Here is a 21,311-nt window from a genome sequence, read left to right on the forward strand (position 1 = left end):
GTGAACCAAACATTTCTCAAATGGAAATGCTGCCTGACGATTGTATGTGCAAATAACTTGAGATCTAATTCACAAACTACTTGTTAAATCTTCCTGATGCAGTGTGCGGCATGATGAGACAAGTCTATTTGCTTCTGAAATATGAAAATACCATTTCATTTTTGTAAAGCTTGTACCATAATTCATTGGGAAAGCAATAACAGAAACTTTGAGCATCCCATTAAGTCAGCCACGAGCAAGAAATTATTGTGTTCAGCAGTTTTTTTTATCTAAGACTTGAATCGATGGTTTAAATTATTTTTCTACTTGATTCTTTAAGAATTGGTAGAACTAAGTCCCGGTTAAACATTGGACTTGGCATGTTTGGACAGTCAAAGAATTTTCAAAATTTCTCATAATTTTATTTCTAAATATCACTTAAACACAATATTTTTTCATCAGCTAATACCCACAAATAATAAAAGGATAGTTAATACCCACGAATGATAAAAGAGAATTGTTATATATAGAAAGAAATTATACAAAAGTAAATTTACAAACTAATGCGGATTTAAGTGATACGTTATATCTACTTTACATTAAAAATAATTTTACAATCATGATTAAGGAAGTGTTTTTTAATGTTATGAATTTTTTTATTTTTTAAAAATATTTTAAAAGTGTTAAAAAAATCTATGTAAAAAAAGACACATTAAGAGCAGCAACCCCAGCGGTAGCTCTAGCATTATCCATATATATATATATATATGTATTATATTATTATATTTGGAGAGATGGTATTATTTGCAAGTAAGAATCGAAGTTGTTTTGGAATGGCATAGATTGTGTCACCCAAAGAGGAGCCATATCTTACTTACTTACTACTCAACGCAAATAAAAGATAATATTTGATTACTTCATTCATCGTGTCTTATATCATACTCCAACACCTTGATTTTCATCCCATTATTGCTTTTTTTTTATTATTATTTTAAAGTAATGCCAATTATCATCCTCTCTGCACGCTATATCAAACTATCGAAAATCTATTTTTTATTGTTCACTTAATTGCAACAACTTGTTTGTCAATCCTATATAAATATTTTTAGAGCAATACTAGTTTTCATTCCAAGGGTCCACACAAGATCTCCACTTACTCTCAAAATCTCGGAACGGAATTTAATAAACAAAAAACTTCTAATCATCAACAATTGTCTTCACTTTTAAGCAAGTCCTGAATTCTCAACAAGCAATCAATTGTCTTCCCTTTGTGTCTCTAACATCTCTCATTCAATACGTTGGGATTTTTTTGGTATATACTTTTGCTATTTTGCCATTAATTACTCTTTTTTTAAAATGGGTAGTTTGTTAGTTTAATCGATTGGATTCTTTCGATAGTAAGATATGATAAAATGAGATGAAATGCGATGATTTTAAATAAGTTGAATAAAATATTATTAGAATATTATTTTTTAATATTATTATTATTTTAAGATTTAAAAATATTAAATTATTTATTATGTTTTGTATGAAAATTTAAAAAATTTATAATGATGAAATCATTTCTTTATCCAAACAAGTCCTAATACTTCATCCAAACCATTATATCAACTAAAATGACTTATTAAAAATATAATTTTTGTATATATAGATGATAAATCTTATATTTATTCATTTTTTTAAAAGAATACATAAAACTTACACATCTAAGATTATAAATATTATTTCTAAAAAAGGAATTTAATAATAAATGCATGAACACGGGTAAAGAAAAAAACTAACATTTTCTTTTAATTGATGGTTGTATTTTAAGTAAGTTTTTTTTTTCATTTAAGGAATTGCCCATTTAAACTCGCCATATAAACTGGCAGTGTAACTAAAGATGAGAGATTTCAGTAGTCTTAAGTCGAATATGTACACATAAATAACTTTAAATTATTTTTTAATTTAATTTCAGTAGTGCCAGGTCGATGGAACACCATTCGAGTCAAATTCCCAAGGGAAAAGGAAAAAAAAAATGTGGGAAAAAAGAAACTACAGGCTGCACATGATTCTCAGCTGTGAACGGCCATGCGTGCGGAAGAGCATATTTATATTCCCAAAAATTAGAGAAGAAATTCAGCAAACGGAGAGCACTATCTCCAACCAACATGGGTTTCATTCACAGGCTGGTTTGGTGTCAAAGCTACTCAAGCATACGGCAAAGGCTTGGAAGGCAGAAAGTGGGTAGCGATAATCCATGGTGAAGATGTCTTTTCCAATCTTTCCAAACTGCAAGATTACCTTTTCTTGCTCTGCAGCTGAAACATTGTGGGATGGACCCACGGATGCCACAAGCTGGAAATTCTTAACAGAGGCCACAGTAACACGCCCCCTGAAATTCAAGCACCAGCACTGCAGCTGCTCATGCCATCTAGGAGCCTTGTTCTTAAGGACCAGGGGCTCTCCCAGGCCAGGGATTGATCCCCGTGGCTCTGAAAGGCTTGTGGAGCTGAAATCTGTAATCGAATCCTTTCCTTTCGGACCTGGTAACGGAGAAAGCAGTTCATCAAAGGAGTGCGGGAATGATGTTGGTGTTGGAGCGTTTCCGCCCTCCTCAATAGAAGAGACAGGTATGGAGTTCATGACACAATGCATTCTCCTTGGCCCCCTTGTGCGAAGAACATTGAGCTCGTAGGAGATTGTCCCTACACTATAATTACACGCTGGAACTCGTGGAGACACCTGCTTAGAATGGAATCTTCGACTGGATCGACTATTTAGTTGAACCATGGCTTCACATGGAGGTTGGCTGTCATATATGGTGAACTTTGTACCCAAGAAATTAGACCTGACAAATATTGGTCAATGAATTTTAGAGGAAATGAATGAAGAAGAGAGGGCGAAGGAGCAGGTAGCAAGTTTAAAAGCCAAGACTTGCCTCAGTTTACCAACATATGTACTGCTGGCCCTAGAAAAATCATCCGCAACCAAAGATATAACAAAGTCGGTGCTTGTTGCCCTTCTGATCTTTTTGGCTGCTAACAACAATTTATCACTCTCATCTTCGGCTGTCAATTTAATAAAATCATAAGTGAGAACCACGAAGGAGCTGGTATTTTTTCCCCACCAATGGAGGAAAGAGCTGATATTTTTATGTTAGAATTGTTAACGAAGAAAACACAACCTCAGAAATAATTCATATAAAATTTATCTATTTCCATATTTGGAAAATCAGTAGTAGTGCTACCTTAAGTTCCTCAACTGAATAATTCAGGAATAGGGTTCACGATGAAACAAGCAATAATCTTTTGTGTGTACAACTCTCCAAGCATAATAATATCAAAATCAAGATATGAATGATTTGAAGACCAGAAAAAATGGAGTACAAAATTCTCAAGCAATAAGTCCAGGTTCATTAAAAAAAAACTCAAATTCATTTTTTTTTTATCCGCAGAAATAGCTCAAATTCATTGAGAATGAGAGAAAATAAAATTACTCACAAGGCACTAGACCGTAGTACAGACAATACGTAGAAGTGGCTCTGTCCCTCTTGATAAAGCACTGTATTGGAGACTCGCGAGGCCCCGGCTATTCAAGCACAAAAAGAGTTAATGATGATGGGAAAACACAATCGCCAGAGCGAAAAGAAAAGAAAAGGAAAAAAAAAAAAAAAACAACAGAAAGCAGAAAACAAGAAGGGAGCATAATTACCTGCTTCAATGAGATAGGAAAGGTGAGCCTTCCACATTGCTCAGGAGTTTTGACAATCTCCCTAGTAATTACCCTCCATGACTTACAAACAGAAGCACAACAGACCACGACTGCCCGAGCAGGCCACGATGTCTCGCTCTCTTCTACCCTCCGGATTATGTCCAAGAGCAATTCGGGTGGTAAATTCGACCACCGGCCCTGCTGCTGAATTGATTCGGACGAGGTTGCTGGTGCTTGATCAGGAGCAATATGCGACCTTGTCTTTCTATGCCAAATCTTCCTTTCCCCTCTTCTCCTTGACATGCTTCCAATTCCATCCCTCATCTCCCGCAGCTCACGAACAATGCTTCTAAGGGACATCTTAATATATCATATATTGCCCCTCTCCCTCACTATTCCACTGCAAGCCGATGAAAATAGTATGAGATGCAGCAAAAACCAATAACCAGTTAGACCAATTCCAGAAGTTTTTGAAAAGAAGAAAAAAATCGTAGATGCTATCTGTTTTCTACTGCGTACGCAAATCTAACTTTTTTTTTTTTTTCTTTTGAATGTTCTGCGTATAAAGTCAAGTCAGAATTTACTCATTTAGTTTCAGAATGTGAGCTATAGGACGTATACAAGCCCAGTCCTTTCAACGCAATTAAACCTTACTACGCTAAAATTCAAAGCATTTAATAAGGTTAGGTTAATCACTGTGGAAAAAGACAGAAAATTTCCGTATTTTTCTGGATTTAAGTTTCACAACCAAACTTTTTTGTTCCGAAACCAATCATAGCCCCCAAACTCGTTAAAATCTCAAACGGAATTTTAAAGGGAAAAAAAAAAGAGGAAGAACTATTTGTGAAAGCCATAAACTCCTAAAGATAAGATTTACAAAACGTGAAGAAACTAAATCAATGCAAAATATACGATTTCAAAAACCAGAAAAGCAAAATCAATGCTAAAGAAATGAACAAAGCTTCATAATCCCAAGGGCAAGGGCAATAAGAAATGTGGATCCAAAAAAATCGAAGATCATAAACAACCTGTCCAGAGACACCTCACAACAAAGCACACGGATCGGATCGGATCGGATCGGATCGGATCAGAAATCCAGAACCTTGATTTCTTTCACAAATGTCATTTGGAGGACACAACCGCGGGTCACCGAGAAACCGCTCAAAATGCCGGATCCAGACAGAGAGAGAGAGAGAGAGAGAAATGGTGGAGGCTCCGTCACGGCGTAGCACGCAATCGCAACCACCTGAGCGTTGTTGAGTCGTTGCCTCCGCCACAAAAGCTACGGTGCCGGCTCAATCACCGCAGTGAAGACGAACGACACCACAACCGCAAGGGCTCAGCTTCTTCGTCTGGATTAAAGAACTCCGGCACCCATATCCAAAACTCTCTCTCCCCCTCCCTTAAAAACCGGATCCAAGGCCCCCGACCCCACCCTACCCTTCTTTCCTCTATTTTTTTTTCTTATTTTCTTTTTCTAATTCAGATTTACTCAGAGGGAATCTGTGGTCTGCTTTGCTCGTAACTTAAGTACACGTGTCCATCGTGACTTTTCTTTCTATAAATAAAGTTCTTAAACGTATTACGTCTAATTATATTAATTTATAAATTTCGTTATAAAAAAAATTATAAAATTTATTTTTGTGAAATAAAGAATTTCATTTATCTAAAATTCGAAAAATTTCAATTTAGAATAATTCAATCAATTTTAGATTCCATTTAGATTCAGACTTAATCTCAACTCATTTAATCATTATAATTTTTTTAAATTTTCATACAAAATATAATAAACAATTCAACTTTTTAAAAAATTTTAAGACAATAATAATATTAAAAAAATAATATTATAATAATATTTTATTCGACTTTCATCGCAATTCATTTTATCTTAGTGTATTTTTTGAATAGTTAACCAAACTGCTTCTATAGGCCTATATACGAAGACAGAGTTAAGCTAATTCTAATTAATTCAATACAATATTTATTTATTTAATTTGTATTTGATAATTAAGTTTTTTTCTTTTTATTTCTTGTTACAAAATTAAATATCTATTAACTTTTTTTGTCACTGGATTAAATAAGAATGGTAGAAAAGTAGAAAGATAAATATGTAGTTCCTTATTTTCTTTAATTGAGCAAAAAAAGAATAGGAAATGGTTGAGTATTTTGTATTAATTTTGTGAACGTATACAAAAATACTCTATTAATTAGATAAATGTATTGCTTGATTTATTGAATCGCTTATAACAGTTAGATCTACCAAATTATAGATTTAAATCCGCCCGAACTTAGAGATTAAAGCGAGAGATGGATATACAAAGTGACCCTAACTAATATTAATTGAGCATTTATTTGAGCAAGTAGAAATATTGAAAGGTCCATATTATGTGTCTATCTCTTTTATTTTAAGATCTAAAAGTATGTCTATTTGAAAGTTGGATTGAACTAAAATCAACTCAGTTTAATCTAATTTTAAGTTGAATCTAATATTCAAATACTCAACTCTCCAATTATTAAACTTATATCAACTTAAAATCTCTTTACATGTGGGACTCACAATCTTTTACAACTCAACATCTCTTTATACGTGAGACTCACAACCTTTTTCAACTTCTCACAAATACATTTAAACTCATCTTAACATCTAAACATATTTAAACTCATTTTAAGTGGCTCCGACAAAACTCATTATATTATCTCAATTCATTAATATTCATAAAGAATTCAATTTATCTCAACTCAACATCCAAGCAGACCGAGGATATGGATCCATAATTTTGGTATTACATTGCAAAATGGTTAATTTTGGTGCAAAATGAGTTCTTCCTAATAAAAGTAATAAATGATATTTGTTCCAATAATGGCAATGTGTTTGCGTTTAACTCTTCTTATTGTTTTACATTAACCTTAGTTTTCTTTTATTTTTTCAATTCAGCAATTCATGTAATTAAACTACATAAAGAAAATGACAATTTTGTCATGTCTTTCGAAATAGAAAGTTCTGAATGAGTGCAAGATGTGATCGTCCATCCATGTCAGGATAGTGAACTATAATTATAATTGAAATGAATGAAAATATATATTAGCTAGCAAGATGTCTCACCTATATGATAACTCTTTATAATCTGAATTATTATTGAGTTTATGCAAAGTAAAAATACTCAAATTTACATAAATTATACTTCCAAGCTTATCTAAGCACAAAAAATAAAATAAAATAAATCAGCCATATCAATTGCAAATGGTAATTTAATACGCGAAGAAATTCATAAAATAAATTTAACCAATAGGCACAAGTTAATAAAGGCATTTTTTTTTATTAGAACTTTATTTTAATTGACATAGGCATGTGTGGATAGTGATATGAGATAAGATGAGATGAGATGAGTTAAAATGATTTATGAATAATAATGAGATTATTAGTTAAAATTATATGAAATGAAGTGAAGTAAGATGTTTTAAATAATGTTTGAATAATATTGGGTATTCTTTAATATTTTAGTAATATAAACCTACTAAAAGTTCTTATTTGAAAACTATAGAATATCTATTCTTAAAACTATGGGTGTAAATCGGTCTGATTCGGTTCGGTGATTTCGGTCCATCATTTGTTTTGAATCGATAGATATCGGTTCGATCGGTCTAACCTAATTATTTTATTATCTTTTTTATTTTTTTTCCAAATAAATTAATAAAAAAATTATTTAAATTATTAAATTAAAATTAAGTGAATTATTAATGTGGATTATATATCTAACTCATTAAAAAAGTATTTTACTATAATTATATTTATATTAATGCTGATAGTTACTACTTATTAACGTAGACTTTACTCTTTAGTATGCATAATTATTAATAATGTCATACATTTTATATATGATTAATGAATATCAAATAATTTCATTATATATAGATTATTTATACTTGCTTGCAACTTAAGTATTTAAAAAGAATGACCTAATTATTTTAATTAAGTATAAATAGTAGAGTATGTATGAATATATGATGTATTAACTATTTACATATAATGACATTAATTATCATATGATTTATGATTTATTATTAATTGATAGTATATATTATTTTATATTTTATATGGTTAATGATAATAAATTAGATAAAAATTATATCATTAGCTTATAGAATTAATATATAAAAATAATATATTAAATTATTAAAAATATTTTTAAATGTATATAGGAGTTCGGTCTTGTCCAATTCAAAATTTATAGATTCTGGAATCAGACCGAATTTTATTAGTCCACATATTTTGAGATCGAAACCGATTGATTCAAAATTCGGTCTGTTCCAATCTAGATCGAAAGTTTCGATCCTATCAATTTTGCTGGTCCGGAGTGAATTATTTATAGCCCTACTTAAAACATTGTTACTAAATGAAGATTTAGAGATTAATTTTGAAATTAAATTGAAGGAAAAAATATAAACTTTGTTTCAGTAAAACAAAAAATAAAATGAAAAAGAAGTCCAAGTGTAGGTCAAACTAAGCCACGTGGGGGAAATACGTCAGATTGGACCCAACAGGGGTCACAACTACACGTGATATAACCCAAAATCTCTCTCTAGTGACGTGGAGGGATTGCAACCTTATCCTAACTGTTACTATTCTCTCGTGTTCAAAACTTCAGTTGCAATAATACCGAGTCCCATTTTTTTTTGGATCCGATCTGAAATTCGAAAATTCACAAACGGTTATCCGTCTGAATTGGAACTAGGCGAATGAGATGAAATCGGATTCATTATGGATCCGATTATAAATTTAGTAATGTAATTGGTTATCCGTAACTGGATATTATCTTAAAAACACAAAAAGTAATCCAATCTTTTTAAATTTTAAAATAAAAATAATATATAAAAATAATATTTTAATTTTTTAATATTTTTATTTATTTTTTATCTTCATCTCTCAAAACTCTATAAAATATATTAATTCAAATCATTCATTACTATTCATAAATTATTTCACTACTTTTAACATATCATATCATCTCATTTTATTATTCAAACCAGATAATTTAATCTCAACATCCAAAACCATGACTTAAGATAAAGGTTTTGTTGAAATCTTAACATTAATCATGCATGCATGTAGTACTTTTCTATTTTTTCTTATTCTTTAAAGCTGCATGATATTTAACCTTAGCAAATATACTGTTTTCAGAAGGTGCATTTCACAAATATCTCGAGTACTTATTCTAACATGTCGAAGTTGTATATATACCAACATTAATTAACATGCATGCATGAGTAATTGTCTCATGCAAGACTATTGGAAATTCTCGGCATATTTTTCACTAATTTTATGATAAATTAATGTTTGGAGTAGCATTTCTCACTAGAGTTAATCTTAATTTCTGGTGCTCGATATACATGTCCTTAGTTTATCATCGACCAAGTAATTATTAAGTAAACTGAAACAATCAGTTTGGATAAGTTTATATAGGAGACATATAGCATTGAGTGTTACATCTTGATATTGTTGTGTTGTGTTGTATTATTATTTATTTTGTTCTTTGTAAATTGACATTTTGCATTGTGATGTAAACGACAATGTAATATGTAGTATGGATGCATTGTGTGTGTTTATGTATTATTATCTATTTTGTATAAAAAAATCCTTTTGAATTTTTAAAAATATTTAAAAAAAAACCTTTTAAAAAGTGTTTAAAATATTTTTTTTTAAAAAAAAAAAGTTCTAATAAACACAGATATTTGATTCAGGTTTACATCTGATTATCGCTCGGATTTTTTTCAGACTTTTCCGGATAGATAACCATCCTATTTTTATAACCCAAACCCGAATCCAGTTATGGTCGCATATCTGGATATTCAAATCCGGTTCTACACCCCTAATTATTTGTTGTAGAGTATAAGTGGATTTGAGTTAGGAGGTTTAGGGAATGTTTGGTGACACATATGCTTTTAGATATTTAAAATTTTTTTTTTCTATCTTAATTTCTTGATGGAAGAACTCTTTGATGCAAATTCTTATTTATAAAAAAGAAAAGAATACTTTTGTGTTGATGAAATGAACTTAAATAATATAACCAATGGAATATAGAATCAAGAGATGAAAATTAGGTAGTCCCACATATTCTCAATAATCCCCTCTCGAACCCTCCTCGTCATGTGCACAAAGATATAAGAAATGTACTAAACAACCTTAACAGTATAATATTGGATTGGATCAAAACATCTAAATCAATTTCCACGTGTCGAGTCACTTCGACCTCGAATTAGAGCATAATAAAAAAAACATATTCTTAACACTTTTCAATGTGCTGTGACATTTCATCGCCATGTTTTAATTTAGGATTTGATAGATAATTAATTGTAGGGTAATAATTGAATGTCGAGAGTTCGGTTTGGATATTAAAAATATTTTAAAATATTTAAAAATAATAATAAAATTTTTTTTCACATCATTTTAAGGAGCAAACTCAGAGAATATAATATCATTTTTTTTTATTAATAATCTATTTTATTATTATCCACAAAAAAGAAATGATATGATATATTCTTAAGATCTAAACTAACCTAACTTTGTAGATTGAAAGTACATAAAATGAGTCATGAGTTGGTGAAGCTTGGATTGGCATTCATGGATGTATTGTTGACAGTTACAAAAGAACAAAGACTAGCAGGCTATACCCCTATAGTAGATCCATGCATTTAGAGGGGAGACCAAGGAGATAACATCTGTGAAATCAAACAGGAATTGGTTGGGCGTTCAACGGAGGAGGAGTTGACCATTGTTGTCTAAGCTTAGTTGTCTTTGTTGGTTGACATTGTGGAGCCAGACCCCTAGTCCACGTGTACATCATCCCCTTACTTTTTACGATCGTTAATTGCTCTAAATTTAATTTAAATATTATAAAAACAATCTTATAAATTAATATAATTTTATTTGATTTGATATATTTATTTTATAATAAAAATAATTTTATAATTTAATAAATTATATTAAAATATATCAATTTATGAAATTATTTTTATATGATTTTTTATGTTTAAATTATTTTTCATTTAATTTTGTGATGAATTTTGTTGGGTTGAGGTGGCCAGCAGCTGGAATCCGTTGGAGGCTCCTCGATTATTCTTTTTCGGTTGAGAAAATTGACAGGGCTGGCATGTTCGATGCAATTGGGTACCCATCTCCATCAAAATGTCCTTTCCATTCCTTTGCCAGCCGATAATTCATCATATATATGCCCCACGACCCACTACATGCACTTTACCACTTAATAATTGAAAATTTATATTTATAATTATAAAATATATAAATATCATAATTTAAAAAAAATAAAAAAATAAATACAAGATTCATATGATAAAAAATTTAATTTTTAATAATAGACAAAATTTTTTTACAAAAAAATTACGCAATTCTAGTACACGCTATAACTGTATTTAACATTACTCTTAATCATTGTTGTGTACTCAATTTTCGTAATTTTAAAGGTCATATTATGGGATATTTGTTTTTGTTCTTGGTTTTGATCATTAGTGTATTTTGATTTTTTTTAATATTAAAAAAATAAAAAAACGCATTAGTGATCAAAACAAATCGAGGGACAAGTTTTCCTAATTTTAAAGCTATACTTGAAAAATTAAAAAAAAAAAAAATCATAATTAGATAGGTTGAAAGTGTCACACTAACACGTGGTATATTCAGCGTTAAATTAACAAGCAGAAGAACAAGCTATACTATATTGATGCTACGCGATAATATTCTATGTAAAAAATGGAAGATTAACAAAGATATATATATATATATATATATATATATATATAATTGCGACGTTTTAGATTTTCAAATATTAATATTGTGAAAGTTGCGAACTCAATTCAAATACTTATAATTATGTAATTAATCCTTAATAATTTACTATGGGATTATGGAAGTTGTAGATAGCCATATATGGCGATGTGAATCTTAACGTTAATTATAATAGTAGAGTTTTCATGTTATATCTATCTCTTTTCGTATAATAAAAAGCATGTGGGTGATAAGAAATATTCCTGATATAATTGATCTGGATTTGAGCTAATTTTCCCCCTTTGTTTTCATAATTACTTGGGAAAATTATACATTCCTGACAACAAAATGACCAAAAGCAGAAAAAAATGTATATATATATATTATATATATATATATATATATATCAGAAATTTGTTTGAATCTAATTTCTTGTCGAAGGAAATTTAAATTTTTGTTTTTTGCAGAAAGCAAATATTTCAAACTTTTGTCAGTATCAATTTTAAATCTTGAAGCAAATTTAAATTTAACTTTTTATTCGAAAGGGTTGATAGTAATACCATCCTTATCATAACGAAATGGATATAAAGAAGAAATAAAAAGAATTCTTAATATGACTTTGTCAGACATGTTTTTAATATATAGGCCCAGAAAAGAGCATATACTATTATATAGATTAAAAACTCTATGTGCAATCACTTTTTCATATTATTTTACGTATTATACTAATGTGATTCATGATTACGTCATTTTTTTTAATTTAAAATAACTTTTTTGATCAATCACATCAATAAAATATATAAATAATATATAAAAGTAACTTTATATAACAGAACTCTTCACCACTTCTTTGATATTAACCTCAACACAAAAGGTTAGCTTAATTCCAAACATATGATATTGCTCTCCATTTGAATTATAAAGTAGACGGATCACAAAAAAGTTATAGAAAAAAAACAAAAAGAGTAGTCTGTGATCTTGAGCTTATCTCGAAGAAACATTTTACTTATAATTTTATAATATATTATAATTAAATTTAAAAAAAAAAACTAAAATACTAGACTTTTAATTAACTAAAATGGAGGGACGTCCACACTAGTACTTATGTGCAGCCCCTTAATTCATCTTCAATAGGCAGTAACGGCGCCTGGCCTTATGGTAGTGACGGAAATCTCATGTGCATGTGTGTGTCAGTGTGCATAAATATACATATATATATATATATATGTATATATATATATATGTATGCCTTTCTTATGTTAGCAGCAGTATATATCCATGAATTCAGCACGAGTGACTCAAAAGCACGTATGCATGCATGAGCAAATGCCCCGCCACAAACTGATCATCATGTTGTGCGCCTTGGTTACTTATAATGTACGTGGGAAAAAGAAAAACATCACACGAACAGAAATTATATTAGCAATAATCGTGGAGTACGTAGGTACCGTACAATTATTTTGAAAAAAATAAGTAAATACGAGATCCGTATAAGAAATAACTAATTTTTTAATAATAAACTTCATTATTTTTCAAAACGATTACGTTGTCTTGCGTAATATTTTACGATTATATATAACATTACTGATGTAAGAAACACAGTTGCTATTTTCTAGTCTCACTATAGGAAACAAAGAGTTAGTATTATTTACTATTAGAACAAAGACTTTTGAGGGGTTGGTCTTCTGAAAATTGCTATTTAGCAGACCAATTTGGTAATCCAATATAACTACTCTAGAGATCTTTTTTGACAATTCTTCTCAATTTATCTCATTTAATTATTATAATTTTTTTAAATTCTCATACAAAATATAAAAAAATAATTTAACTTTTTCAAATCTCTAAACAAAAATAATATTTAAAAAAATATTGTAATAATATTTTATTCAACTTTTAATTTTAATCTTAACTCATCTCATCTTATCTGCGAAAACAAACAAGACATAATTGATTGTTACTAAGCAAACATCATCTTAACCTACTATTAAAAGGGAATTAGTAGTCAGACTTAAGAGAAAATTGAGAATTTTAGAGAATCTGATTAGGGAATATTGGCCTCCATCAATCCTATAACAAATATGTATATGATATAGTATTTGCATTCTATATGAGCATATAAGTATATATGCAAGGGCACATTGGATGGTCGTCCTTGCTTTAAGATTGCAATTCCTTCACCAAGCAAAAAGTACTACTTCACCCACATTAGTTATGTAGAGCATTAGTAGTGGGCTCAACAAACTTTGGCCAAAATTTGATTAGAAAATTCATTTTTATAAATTTAACTAGCCACTTTTCAACAATATCAAATAACAGGTTCAATAAATCTATCATTATTCTATTAAAATACTGATTTTAAACTTTTTATTTATTTTAATTTTAATTGTAATTTGAATATTTATTCGTTATTAAAAAACTATACATTAATTTTCTAATGTTCAAATTATTCCTAACGGATATAATTTTCTAACAATTTTTTTTATAAGGGTCATATTCTTTTAATTTATATATTTTTTGAACTTTTTCCAAATCACAATTTACATTAACCTATTAAACCCAATTTCATATTCTTTTTCGAACTTTTTTTTTACAAGTGTTGCAGTTGCACGCTGGAGTTTCAAAGAGAGGAAAGTAGCATAACTTCTTCATCTTTTTTACCTTTTTCACATTTTCTCTTGCGCGGGAGACCAAAGTAATAGTAAGATAAAATTATTTTATTATGAGAATAATATTTAGCCAACCTCTTAGGCTGGCCAAATTTGGCTAGCCAAATAACTTTAGGCAATATTTACTTTTCATTTGTTGAGTTAATTACAGTAGCTTATTGTGCACCTTAGCTAAACATTGGCCAAATTTTAGCTTTGACGAACCCACTACTAGAGAGGAACTGGCACGGTTAGAAAAATGCTTATTTATAGTTAGTTATTTGTTATAAAAATAATAATTTTCTATTAAAATGAGTATATTTTTATCACAAAAAGTCATTCTTTTTGTGAGATGAAAATTTTGTGTTTGTTTTGAAGTTTAAAATATTAAGTTTTAATATTATTATTGTTTTGGAATTTGAAAATGGTGTATTGAGATTTGAAAAAGTTGAATTATTTATTATATTTTATATGAAAATTTGAACAAGATGTAATAATGAGATGAGATGAGATGAAAATTTTGTATTTTGTTTTGTGTCCCAAACCTGCCTTTAAAGTTGGAGTTTAAGACCTCTTCTTTTCATGTTAAATTATCGCTTGTCCTAAAAAGAATATTTCTAACTGCATGATCAGCACCTAAAGAGATCTCAACAACCGATCCTTTTCCCTTCTGATCACCATAGGACAACTTTAATTTGCTAGGAATCTTACCCAGCTTGGATACTATAAAGAATTGCTTGTGCCACTGCCAGTATATATATCGATCGTCTTCCTAAAGCCTATATATTAATCCTTTTGCTTGACGGTAAAGCTCAGGCTTCTGACTTTTAGGGTTCGGTTGGCCTTGTGTAGCCCTCATCCCCAATATATTCAGATGTTTTAAGTTATGAAAGGAAAAAGAAAAAGAAAACAAGTATCCTGACGTTTTGAAATCTTCTTGGTTTAGCAATCTCAGCCTCTACGTCAGTTAATGGCCGGTAGTCTCTTTCAGTATTTTGCTTACAAGCTTTGATGTTCATCAACTCCTTATTCACATTTCCCACCTAATCCTTAACCCCATAATTATTTCTATCCTTTAACAAACTGACAGCCCGCCATTAACTACCTTTATACATTCATATATATACCTCTCAATTCTCATGATCTTTACGGCCCGATTCATGCATGTGATCTCATATCCATACAAACAGTACTTAAAAAGCTTTTCTTTTTTTGACTGGCCGGGATATCCATGGCTAGAGCTGTTCCAGGGTTCACCTTCCTTTTCTTTGGAGTTCTTGGCTTAATCTTTTTTCCAGCTGAAGCTGCCATAAAGAATTACCATTTTGATGTGAGTTTGTTGCAGGATCAGTACTAGTACTTGGATATATGCACAAAGTTGCATTAATGGCCTAGCTGTTCTTTATATTTATCATCTTGGTTTTTGTGTTGATCTGCATGTAATTTTCTCAGATTCAAGTGAAGAATGTGAGCAGATTGTGCCATGCAAAACCCATCGTAACTGTAAACGGGAGGTTCCCAGGGCCGACTATATATGTTAGGGAGGGAGATAGAGTTCTTATCAATGTAACAAACCATGCACAATATAACATGTCTATTCACTGGTAGGATTATTTTCTGATAACGATTGGAGAAAAAAAGACAAACTTGGAAAATTTTCTTTTTGTTTTTCTTCATTGCTTTGGTGATCATTCTTGTAGGCATGGACTGAAGCAATATCGAAATGGCTGGGCGGATGGACCAGCTTACATTACTCAGTGTCCAATCCAGACTGGGAATAGCTACACTTATGACTTCAATGTAACAGGACAAAGGGGAACTTTATGGTGGCATGCACATATTCTTTGGCTGAGGGCTACTGTCCATGGTGCATTTGTCATCATGCCAAAACCAGGAACCCCATTTCCTTTCCCACAGCCGCACCAGGAATTTGAACTTCTGTTTGGTGAGTTTCAAGGAAATTTTACATCAAAAAATTCCCTTGGAAAAGTTAGGCCATTAATTACTTTCTGTAATTGATCTCGTTTTCTTCTGCAGGAGAATGGTGGCACGCGGATGTGGAAGATGTTGTCAAGCAAGGGACGAACATGGGTTTGCCACCAAATATGTCAGATGCACACACAATCAATGGAAAGCCGGGGCCACTCTTTCCATGCTCTGAAAAACGTAAGCATACTTAATTAATATATATGGGCAACATGCATGGCTGAGAAAAGAATCGAGTTATGCATAGATAGTCCTTATAGAATCCTTCATTTATACTTGCTTTAGATACGTTTGCAATCGAGGTGGAATCAGGCAAAACTTACCTGCTGAGGATCATCAACGCTGCCCTCAACGACGAGCTTTTCTTTGCTATTGCTGGACATAACATGACAGTGGTGGAGGTTGATGCAGTTTACACAAAACCATTCAGCACTCAAGCTATACTTATTGCCCCCGGCCAGACCACAAACGTTCTGGTGCAAGCTAACCAAGTCCCAGGGAGATATTTCATGGCTGCTAGGCCTTACATGGATGCTCCGCTTTCCATAGATAACAAAACTGCTGCAGGAATACTGCAGTACAAAGGCATTCCAAACACATTCCTCCCTACTCTTCCCCAGTTGCCCGCACCCAATGACACCGAATTTGCTTTGAGCTACAACAAGAAGCTCAGAAGCTTAAATACTCCACGGTATCCTGCCAAAGTTCCTCTCAAAGTTGATAGAAATCTCTTTTACACAGTTGGTTTTGGCAAGAATTCTTGCCCAACTTGCCTCAATGGAACCAAACTCCTTGCTTCATTGAATAATATCTCTTTCGTGATGCCTCAAGTTGCTCTTCTCCAAGCTCACCACTTCAACATTAAAGGAGTGTATAGAGTTGATTTCCCTGACAGGCCTCCGACTCCTTTCAACTACACCGGTGCTCCACTTACAGCTAATCTTGGTACTGCCACAGGCACAAGGATTGGCAAGATCGCCTTTAATTCCACAGTTGAGCTGGTACTACAAGACACCAATCTTCTAACAGTTGAGTCACATCCATTCCATCTTCATGGCTATAACTTCTTCGTAGTTGGGACGGGTATCGGGAATTTTGATCCTGCTAAAGATCCGGCAAAGTACAACTTGGTTGATCCAGTGGAAAGGAATACAGTCGGAGTTCCCACTGGCGGTTGGACTGCTATTCGATTCAGAGCTGATAATCCCGGTACTTGGTTTAATTTCAGCGAAGTTCAAGCATTTATAAAATTGATTTATACGTACAGTCACTTTTACCTATTTTTTACTATTTTATTAATGTGATTGATTAAATAAATTATTTTATAGCATAATCAATCAAAGTACATAAAAAATATATAAAAATGACTGGGATGTAAAATTTGTGTATAAAATCTAATTATGTAAGCTACTACTCTGCTCCCTAAAGGCTAAAGTGACTAGTCACTTTGACCACTAGTGTAATTCTTTTTAAATATTAAAAAAAACACACTTTTATACTGTTGGTCAAAGTGAGCGGTCACTTTGACTTTGAGAGGGGCAAATAACATTTTCCTTTAATTATAATGCAACCGGTTGCCTTTGAGACGATATATTATATATATATATATATAAACTTTCAAAATTTAACCCTCATTGATGAACTAAATTATGGAGATTTATTTGTTCTAAAATAATTAGAGGCCTTTGCAATTGCACTAATACTCGTAACGTGACTGTCTAGGCGTTTGGTTTTTGCACTGTCATTTGGAGCTCCATACTGGTTGGGGATTGAAAACGGCATTTGTTGTAGAAGATGGACCAGGAGCCGATCAATCTGTTCTGCCTCCGCCAAAGGATCTTCCACCATGCTAGCTGTTTAAGTTTGAAAAAGCTGAGGGGCCCCTTTGTATTTAAAAGCATTTTAAGTTTGCTTCTGTTCTGCAAAAGTTGCAGGCCAGTGTTTCTCGGGAAAAAATGGTTTCAAGATTTTCTTGAAACTCAAATTGTAATATATATATGTTCCAGGAATTTGTAATAAATGCTACTTGTTTGATTCCAGTTTATCACTTCTAATTACTTCTGAAACAAGTTATATCACCCTTTTGAAAAAGTGATACTCTTCGTCCTGAATTTTATCATCCCTAATCACATTGGATGATATGAACCATTTTAAGTGATTTCGTAGATCAAACACTTCAATTAAAAGTTGCATTTCTCTTACTACCGTCGTTTCTTTTGCTTCAAAAGGAACTGCCGCCCTGATGATGACGTAGTGCCAAAGTCGAACTTGAACCACTGATAATTTAAAGAATCCAGGAAACAATGAAAGAGCCAAACCATAGGAATGTTTGTTCATCACAACCAATATTCTATTCAGGCTAACATTATTCAGCAATCAAGACAAGATTATGATCAAAGCCTGACACAATTTGTATAACCTCGCAACCTTGTAAAGAGTCAAGCAAAATTGGCTCAGCTTCATCACTGGAGCTTCCTAACCCAAGCCTGCCATTCTTACCACAGCCCCAAACCCACACCTCTCCCTTAGATGTGAGAACAGCGGAATGTGCACGCCCCCCTGACACAGAGACTGGAATTTCATCAGCTAACCCTTCAACCATCAATGGGATATGCTCTGGTCCTGTCCTTCCAAGCTGAAAGCTCCGATTCCATCCCCACGAAACAATACCCGTAGCATCTTCTATCGTATCCGATGATGAAACCCTGCAAATTGCCAAAGAATGGCCAAGACCTGCCGCTATAGACACAGGAACAAAGGTTATGTCAACTGGCAACATTCCCAAATCTTGATTTACTCTGCCCAGCTGACCATATACGTTACTTCCACAGCTCAACAGGGTGCCATCACCTGAATTAAAGAATTAGAACATAAATGCAGGCATAACTTATATTCCCATATGCATATATTAACGAAGACAACTATTATTACTTACGGTAGAGGACTGTGGAATGATCTAGCCCACACGCAATGTCTGAGACTGCAACACCCTGTAATTGTTCCACTAAACATGGTTCCCAGACAATTGGCATGTTTTCCTCCTCCTTCATTCCTTCTAAAACCAGCTTCTCGGCAGCTTCGAATGCCGAGCTTGAGAGTTGTCCTTTGTTTTCTGGTATACCCACACTCGAATCCAGTCGAGACCTCTCGAAAGATTCCCCAACCTTCCCTATCCTAGCATCAGCTGAATAACCCCAGACAAATAAATTCCCATCCTCAGTTTGTGCAAGTGTATGCCCCCAACCAAATGACACCTATCAAAGGAAGACGCACCTCAAAAATGTTTCCCATCTTATGTAAAGCATAGGCGTTCAAGTGTTGCACACAATGGTCATGCAGATTATAGTTTATACACCATAATGCTTCACAAGAATATAGCAATTGTTTACTAGTAGCCCACCTTGGCTATCTTTTCTCCAGCAAGCGCTTCAACCCTGGAAGGTGCTACAGCCTCAACGATTCCTTTTCCAAGACCAAGCTGTCCACGCTTAGACTTTCCCCAGACCCATAAAGACCCATCATCTCCAATGGCTGCAGAAATTACCCCGGATGCAAATGCAGCGCAAACATTCACTTTATCCAACCCTTGCACTCTCTTCGGCTCATTCCAAGAATCTCTGCCAAAGCTCAAATTTTGACAATCAGTAATGTACCTTCCAAGTAAAATTGGACATGAACCGCCACCCACAATCAGATTCAGAACACATTAAGCAAACCACGTATCCGACGTCAAATCACTCAAAAGCAACACCAATTTTCATCAACATTACAGAAAAAAAAAATGAAAGAGAGAGATAGAGCGAATCAAACCTGGGAGCAAGAAGACCACGGCCGAGCTGGGCTTCGTTGTTTCGACCCCAAGCCCACAGCTGACCTTGGGAAGTTACAGCCAAAGAGTGGTAGTGTCCGGCACTGAGACTGGTAACATCAGAGGGGAGCGCAGGGACCGGCGTGGGCTCATAAGCGTCAACAGCAAGACCCGTCAGAGAGGAAGGCAGTCCGAGAGCCCCCTGGCTCCCATCCCCAAAGCTCAGCACCGCGCTGCTCATCCATCTTCTTCGTAGCCCTTCCCCACAAACCCTAAATTCTCTTAATTTCATCATTTACCTCATACTTATCTCTTCTTCTGCTGTGTCTTGCAAAATCTTTAATCCCATATGAATTTAAGCTGTCCACAAAAATAGGGACTACATACTTTCTCTTTTTTTTAACTCTATTTATTTTTTTGGATTTAGATGTTAAATTGAATTAAATTGAAATGATAAAATATTATTAAAATATTATTTTTTAATATTATTATTATTTTAAAATTTAAAAAAATTATAATGATGAGTTGATATGAATTTACTTATCAAATGAAGCTTAAATTATCGTCTTAAAAATAGATTTCTCACCATTTTATTAAATATTTAATATTATCCCCAAAGATTTACATGATATTAATAAATATTATGTTCTAAAATTTGAGTTATCTCAAAAAAAAAAAAAAAAAAGCTTTCGAAACGCTTTTATTTATTAAAATCTAGATCGAAAAGGAATAGACAAGATCATTCTTAAAACATATTTTCCTAAACTTCCTGTCAAAATCATTGGAAAATATCGATTATATATATATATATATTTATATACATATATTTCATTTTGCCAAAATTCTATTTTAATATGTAATTGTTAAAATTATCTATTATTATAAAGAAAATAATTTGTATAATTTTAGAATAAACAAGTATTACATATTAATTTTTTTAAAAAAAAAATAGATAAACTCGATACACAAAAAATCTAATTTTTAATAATATATCCTATTTTCTTCAAATAAAATAACAGTTTTCCTTCTCTCTCCAGATAATTTTTCTCTCTATCCAAGCAGCCAGCTATCTCAGTCTCTCCACTCGGGAGGGTTGGAGCTTTGGTTCCTCCCTCCCTTCGACTGTATAGCCATTGATGGCAATGTATATCAATTTTTTTTTTCTAATTTTGTTTTTCTAGTTTTTCGGCTATAGCATCAAATGTTTTGATCTACTGCTTATTAGCCTTTTAGGACTGCCACACGCCCCACCATAAGACTCTCCAACTGTCGATCTGTCGGATGGAAGGAGAAAACTATCCAAACAAGTAGCGCGTGTGTCTCATGTGCCACTTACAGGGCAAGTCTTTTACCGCCACGCGCGGCACCATTATAGTTAGCGGTTTTGGATCTCTTAAATCCAAATACTAGCGTATCGGCTCAT

At 32.4% G+C, this 21,311-nt stretch overlaps 3 protein-coding genes across 3 annotated transcripts; 1 reads left to right on the forward strand and 2 right to left on the reverse strand.

The window, feature by feature from the left end:
• Nucleotides 1-1,892: 1,892 nt before the first annotated feature.
• Nucleotides 1,893-5,099, reverse strand: LOC108997558 (tubby-like F-box protein 5). Its single transcript, XM_018973890.2, has 5 exons — nt 4,701-5,099; nt 3,673-4,072; nt 3,462-3,549; nt 2,900-3,029; nt 1,893-2,809 (listed from the first exon to the last, which is right to left on the reverse strand). Exons 2-5 carry the CDS (start codon nt 4,030-4,032, stop codon nt 2,137-2,139), a joined length of 1,251 nt encoding a protein of 416 aa, XP_018829435.1. The 5' UTR covers nt 4,033-4,072; nt 4,701-5,099; the 3' UTR covers nt 1,893-2,136.
• Nucleotides 5,100-15,258: 10,159 nt separating this feature from the next.
• Nucleotides 15,259-18,106, forward strand: LOC108997567 (laccase-11-like). The gene is made up of 6 exons (XM_018973904.2): nt 15,259-15,424; nt 15,547-15,698; nt 15,795-16,039; nt 16,132-16,260; nt 16,366-17,289; nt 17,803-18,106. Exons 1-6 carry the CDS (start codon nt 15,326-15,328, stop codon nt 17,931-17,933), a joined length of 1,680 nt encoding a protein of 559 aa, XP_018829449.1. The 5' UTR covers nt 15,259-15,325; the 3' UTR covers nt 17,934-18,106.
• A 283-nt stretch (nt 18,107-18,389) lies between these two features.
• LOC108997568 (secretion-regulating guanine nucleotide exchange factor) lies at nt 18,390-20,232 on the reverse strand. Its single transcript, XM_018973905.2, has 4 exons — nt 19,891-20,232; nt 19,481-19,697; nt 19,016-19,334; nt 18,390-18,930 (listed from the first exon to the last, which is right to left on the reverse strand). Exons 1-4 carry the CDS (start codon nt 20,181-20,183, stop codon nt 18,446-18,448), a joined length of 1,314 nt encoding a protein of 437 aa, XP_018829450.1. The 5' UTR covers nt 20,184-20,232; the 3' UTR covers nt 18,390-18,445.
• Between the last annotated feature and the right edge of the window lie 1,079 nt (nt 20,233-21,311).

The sequence above is a fragment of the Juglans regia genome, chromosome 12 (assembly GCF_001411555.2).
Source record: "Juglans regia cultivar Chandler chromosome 12, Walnut 2.0, whole genome shotgun sequence".
NCBI classification, from domain to species: Eukaryota; Viridiplantae; Streptophyta; class Magnoliopsida; order Fagales; family Juglandaceae; genus Juglans; species Juglans regia.

Coding starts and splice junctions, on each gene's coding strand:
- LOC108997567 (XM_018973904.2), top strand. CDS start 15,326: ATGGCTAGAGCTGTTCCAGGGTTCACCTTCCTTTTCTTTGGAGTTCTT. Junction 15,425..15,546: donor TAAAGAATTACCATTTTGAT/GTGAGTTTGTTG, acceptor TAATTTTCTCAG/ATTCAAGTGAAGAATGTGAG. Junction 16,040..16,131: donor GGAATTTGAACTTCTGTTTG/GTGAGTTTCAAG, acceptor TTTCTTCTGCAG/GAGAATGGTGGCACGCGGAT.
- LOC108997568 (XM_018973905.2), bottom strand. CDS start 20,183: ATGATGAAATTAAGAGAATTTAGGGTTTGTGGGGAAGGGCTACGAAGA. Junction 19,335..19,480: donor CTGGAGAAAAGATAGCCAAG/GTGGGCTACTAG, acceptor TTCCTTTGATAG/GTGTCATTTGGTTGGGGGCA. Junction 18,931..19,015: donor TCATTCCACAGTCCTCTACC/GTAAGTAATAAT, acceptor TCTTTAATTCAG/GTGATGGCACCCTGTTGAGC.
- LOC108997558 (XM_018973890.2), bottom strand. CDS start 4,032: ATGTCCCTTAGAAGCATTGTTCGTGAGCTGCGGGAGATGAGGGATGGA. Junction 3,550..3,672: donor TTCCTATCTCATTGAAGCAG/GTAATTATGCTC, acceptor GTGCTTGAATAG/CCGGGGCCTCGCGAGTCTCC. Junction 2,810..2,899: donor ACATATGTTGGTAAACTGAG/GCAAGTCTTGGC, acceptor AATATTTGTCAG/GTCTAATTTCTTGGGTACAA.